General features: G+C 40.4%; 1 protein-coding gene across 1 annotated transcript in view; it reads right to left on the bottom strand.

The window, feature by feature from the left end:
* Window positions 1-5,461, bottom strand: part of TMEM150C (transmembrane protein 150C) — a 35,904-nt gene extending 30,443 nt beyond the window's left edge. The window contains exons 1-4 of the mRNA XM_006885274.1: window positions 5,382-5,461; window positions 649-702; window positions 507-539; window positions 340-407 (exon numbers count right to left, since the gene is read on the bottom strand). Of these exons, the coding sequence (XP_006885336.1) occupies window positions 340-407; window positions 507-539; window positions 649-702; window positions 5,382-5,461 (235 nt within the window). The remainder of the gene's footprint in view (window positions 1-339; window positions 408-506; window positions 540-648; window positions 703-5,381) is intronic.
* Window positions 5,462-5,828: the final 367 nt, after the last annotated feature.

The following is a 5,828-nucleotide window of genomic DNA, read 5'->3' as shown; positions in this document are numbered from 1 at the left end:
GGTAGAGAGAATGGTGCAGCAATGAAGGAATGAAAACCCAAAATCCCTGTAAATGTTCATTAAAACTAATAAAATTTAATAATAAAAAAAATCACATCATAAAAAAAAGATGAAATGGTCAAGATGGTAAAGGAGAGAAAACGTCACAAGAACAGAAGGAATGCAAAAGAACTTCTGAGAAAAAGAAAAAGACTCTCAAAATAAAAAGCTAGCTTTAGTACACCAATGATAGTAAATTGCCAAAGAAGCCCACCACGGTTCTGATATGAGTTGGGGCAAATTTAAAAGAAAAAAGAGAAACTCCTCCAAGTTCATTTAGATGCTTTCTGTTGTTCTTACCTAAAAAAGCTGCCATGTTCATCACCTGACTGAACACACAGCTTGCAGGAGGCTCGTCACCTGCGATACTAGAAAAATAGGAAACATTTTATTATTTCTCTATTAGCATCTAGAGCCCTGTCAAATTTTAATGAAATCCGGCAATCAGAAGAGAGTGATCAGGTTACCTTATATATGGTGCATGCTTTACACCAGGTTTCCTGCACAACAGAAAGCACAGAAGCGCACGTTAAAGGAGGGTTACTCGTGCAGTTTTATTCACTACTGGCAAAGCTGTTTGCCAGGGTTACTGATGAGCAGTGGATTTACCTTTCCTCTGAATTCAACGGGAAAATTTTGTCATCTTCCACAGCTATAAAGTATCTATCAAGAAAAAAACAAAAAAAATTTAGACACAAAATATTTTTAAAAGAATAATTTGGTTCTTAGTTTTACTAGATTTCCGCCACTGTAAATCAAAGTCACTGTCAGAAAAATATTTAGTCTATAAAAATGCTCTCTTACTACGTCTTTACTTATGTATCATCAGGTCTTTGGACCTTAAATGTCATTACTGAGAACATTCTTTAAGTTTTAAAAAACCCTCCCAAATCAATAGTAATCATTATGGCTTAAACGTGGAAGCTGGAAAACAAGTAAGATCCTAGCCCTTTGGCAAACAAAAATTAGAATTCAAAGGTTCTCATTCTTCTGAAATATGTGTCCCCTATCTTAATGAACTAAAACAATCTCAATGAAGTGAATATTATTTAAATCATCATATGTGAGACTATATTAAGAAAAGACTTTCAGTGCAGTTATATAACATTTTATAAACATACCGGACTCATTCACAAATATCTGGACCATGAACTGAATTATGCATGGTATCCTTAATATGTTATTATCAAATTACAAATACTGACAAATAGTGAGTTTATACAGCTAGACAGGGAGCATTGGTGGTCTAGTGGTAAGAAGCTGAGCTCCAATCCCAAAAACACACAGTTCAGGACCAAACAGCTGCTCTACAGGAGAAAGGCGAGCAATTAACTGCTTCTGAAAACCTGCTGGAGTGTCAGCTATGGGTTAGGTCCAACTTGAAGGTATACAACAAGTTAGAGAGCTCTGATAGCCTAGTGGTAAGAAGGTGCACTGCAATCCCGAAGGCACGTGGTTCGAATCCACCAGTAGCTCTACGAAGAAGGAGGGACAATCTACTCCCATGAGATTAACTGCCTCTGAAAACCCACTGGAGAGTCAGCTATGGGTCAGTTCTGACTCCACGGCACACAACAAAAACATACAACTAGTTTACAGAATGTTCATTACCACAAGAACACATAACACAAAATAAAATCATCATTCTTCACTATCTATTTTGCATAGTTTATTACAGGCCAGGGTGCTCCTCAAAGGCAAGGGTAGAGAAACTTCATCTCACAAACTTTGGGAATGTTATATCGAGAGGAGCTGGTTCCTGAAAAGGGATATCATGCTTGGAAAGGCATAAGGTCAGAGAAGGAAAGAAAGATCCTCAAGAAGATGGAATGACCCAGTGACTTCACCAGTGGGTATAAACACAGCCGAGATCGTGAGGACTCCACAGGATGGACGAAGTTTCAATCTGTTGTAAACAGAATCACTGTGAGTCGGAAGCGACTTGGCAGCTCCTAACACCACTGCTTACTCTTGCTATTTATCCTGAGTATTAGAAAAAGAGCAGAGAAATGGGGATTTTAACAAGGATTAATTAGTTGCTATAATTACATAAAGGAGTCCTGGGCGGGTTAAGTGCTTGGCTCCCAACCAGAAAAAATTGGCATTTTGAACATGCAGCAGCACCTCATGAGAAAGATCTAGAAAAATTGTATGAGGTCTGAGGCAGCTATGTTTTCATCTGGGCCACTATGAGTCAAAATTGAGTTAATATGTCTAAGAACAACAACACAGACACATGTATGGAGATGTCCTATTGTGTTACATGGCAGTGCTGGTGGCTTTGTGGTAAGCAATTCTGTTGCCAAAGCAAAGGTATGTGGTTCAAATCCACCACCTGCTCCATGGCCGAAAGATGGGCCCTCTCTTTTGTGCAATTTACTGCCTCTGAAAACCTAATGGAAGTCAGCTATGGGCTACTTCCGCTTGAAGGTACACTGTAACAACAACGTGCCACATAGGAAGCTCAGAGCTCTTCTGGCTTAGTGGTAAGGAGTTGGCTGCTAAATTAAAGGCACATAGTTCAAATCCACCACCTACTCCAAGGGAGAAAGACAGGGCCCTCTCCTCTCATGCAATTTACTGTCTCTAAAAACCCACTAGAGGGTCAGCTATGAGTTGTTTCCAACTTGACTGTGCATAACAACAGTGTGTTACATGTGGGCTGCTAACCAAAAGGCTGGTAGTTTGAAACCATCTTCTTGAAAGGTGGATGGTCCCTCTTTTAAAGATATTGTTCATGCTGGTGTTATGTACTGTCCAAGTGACTGTAATTCGGAGCAACCGTATAAACAATAGATCTGAACCTTGCCTTATGCCGTAACATTCTCACAATCTCCACTATGTTTAACCCCACTGTTGCATTCTTAACTGTCATCTTCTCTTATTTACTCTCTACTTTTCCCAGCAAGATGTCTTTTTCCAAGGTCTGGTCCCTCCTGACAACATAGCCAACGTAACAGAGGTTTGCCTTCAGCACCCTGGCAGCACTTCCTCCAAGCCACATTTGTTTCTTTTCAGGAGGTTCATGGAATATTCAATTGCTGAACGTGTGGAGGATGTGGTGCTAGGAGTGGCTATTCCTTAGAAAGGGACATCATGCTTGGAAAGGAAGACAATGAGAGAGGAAGACCCTCAGTGAGATGGATTAACACAGCAACTGAAGCAATAGGCTCAAGTGTGTCAGAGATGATGAGAGTGGCACGGGATAGAATAGGGTTCAGAACTGTTGTTCATAGGGTTGCTGTGAGTCACACTCAGCTGCACCTAACAATAACAACTTGGTACATACAAATAATACTCTTTGTTAACACCATAATTCAAAGGCATTGATCCTTCTTCAGTAATACCTTATTCATTGTGCAACTTTCACATGCATATGAAACAACAAACTATGGGATAGGTGAACCTTAGTCTTTAAACTAATATCCTTGCTCTTTAGCACTTTAAAGAGGTCCTTGATACTAGAATTTATCCAACACAACATGTCTTGATTTTCTGACTGCTGCTACCATGGTGCCTTAAAGATGTATTTTGTTGTTAGGTTAGGCTGTTTGTTGTTAGGTGCAGTTGAGTTGCCTGCGACCCATAACAATCCTACATATAGCATCTCTGAACCCTGCCCTATCCTGAGCCAGTCTCATTAATTTTGACACCTCAACTCCCATTGCCTCAGTCACTGTATCAATCCATCTCCTCTACCCTTCTGAGCACGATGTCTTTCCTCAAGGTCCAGTCTCTTCTGGCTACATGCCCAAAGTATGTGAGACAGAGTTTCAAAATCCTAGTCTCCAAGGAGAAACTTGGTTTCACCCTCTCCAAAACAGACCTATTCCTTTTCTTGGTAGTCCAGGGTGTGTCCAAGACTCTACCCCAGCACCACAATTTGAAGGCATTGATTCTTCTTCAGCCATCCTTAGTCATTGTCCAGCTCTCTGAAGCATAACAGGTAATTGTGAACACCTAAGGTACGATAAGGTGTACCTTAGTCTCTCTAGACTGATATTTCAGCACCCTGGAGAGGTCTCTGACAGCAGATTTCCCCAGTGCAATTAATCTTTTGATTTCCTGACTGCTGGTGTTAAAGAGTGTTGATTGTGGAGCCGAGCAAGCTGTAATTGTTAACAACCTCAGTCTCTATCTATCGTGGTGCTGCTAATTGGGCCAGAGGTGAGAATCTTTGTCTTCTTGATGTTGAGCTTCAATCCGTATTGAAGACTACAGTTTTTTTTTCAAGTTTTACTTTTTTTATTATTCAGTGTAAATTCCAACACGATACACTGATGTGGTTTCGTGCATTTAGGGAAGAAACATATCTTTGTTAAGTGAGAAATTGTGCGGATGGCTTCTGGAAGACCTTCATTCTAAGCGGCTTTTTAAAAAAAATGTCATTTAGAAGTCAGGGCCTTCTTTCTTCAGTTTGCTATAATCCACATTCACTGAGTAAAACTTGTATTGATCATTGGGGCCTAGTTTGTTCCATGGTTCTGGGTTATTCTTTCTGTCCCAACAGACAACTGGATTAAATAAAGCCAGACGCATGACATACAAGGCTGCTCCAGTACCTCCAGCTCCAATGAATACAAAGAGAGGTATCAAGCTTGGGTGCTTCTTGGCTTGACTGAAGATCTGGCGGAGCATATTTGCGGCAGAGCCCTCCCGTGCGGAAGGAGAGGCTATGTAAAATTAACAGGCCTCCTTGGAAAGAGAACTCTCTGCCCCAAGGTGCGGGCGTACAATAAGACTACAGATTTTGACCTTCTGTTGCAAGTGCTTCAGGTCTTCTTCCGTTTCAGCAAGCAGGGGTAGCCTTAGATACTCAAGAAGGGTTAGTATGAGTTGAATAAATTGGAAGGCAATGAGGGTATTTTAGTTTTTGTCTGTTTTGTTTCTGTACCATCAAAGGAGTCCTTAAGGGCTTGGCTGCTAACAGAAAGGCCAATGATTGGTTCAAACTCACCAGCAGGTCCATGGAAGAAAGATGCAGCAGCTGCTTCTGTAAAGACTACACTCCTGAGACTCTCTGGCACATTTCTACCCTGTCCTTTAGGGTGGCTACGACTCTGGTGGTCTAGTGGGTAAGAAGATGCACTGCCAACCTTAAGACAGGCAGTTTGAATCTACCAATTACTACAAGGGAGAAAGATAGGCCATTTCCTCCAGTGTGATTTACAACCTCTGAAAACCCACTAGAGGGTAAGCTATGAGCCGGTTCATACTGACACATAACAATAACAACTGTGAGTCAGAATGGACTCTACCACATGAGTATATATCATCAAAATGATCTACATTTCTTTTTATCTACTTACACCTGAATCTCTATTAGATAAGGAAATACTCACACTATCCACAATCCAGCTGAAGTAAACAAGGTAAATACAAGAGGCAGAAACATCCAGACGCTGCATTTCTTCCCATCCATGCCGGCAACGCTGAAAGAAAAGGATCAGATGTGTATTTCACACTTTGAAGACAGAAAGGAAGCTTAGCTTAACCAAAAAAGTGCATATTATATGAAACCATGTTTTATAAAAACATGTTTCTAAAAGATATTTCTGCCACCTACAGATGTGGGAAATTCCTTGATCAGCTAGTACAGATGCTTATCATGTATCAGTTTTGAATATTTCAAAGATTTTATTGAGAATCTGTTGGAAACGCCTCACACATATATGTTTATACAATCATCTGTATATTTAAGCAAGAATAAACATGTTTAGGCTGGGCTGAAGAGAAGAGCTAGGTACTAAAGAAATACTCCAATTTACTTAAAGTGCTATTATTCATTA

Source organism: Elephantulus edwardii, unplaced genomic scaffold (assembly GCF_000299155.1).
Source record: "Elephantulus edwardii isolate Elephantulus edwardi_28Jun2011 unplaced genomic scaffold, EleEdw1.0 scaffold00042, whole genome shotgun sequence".
In the NCBI taxonomy this organism is placed as follows: Eukaryota; Metazoa; Chordata; class Mammalia; order Macroscelidea; family Macroscelididae; genus Elephantulus; species Elephantulus edwardii.
Note: the sequence above shows the minus strand (reverse complement) of the source record. Positions and strands in the feature narration are given on the sequence as shown.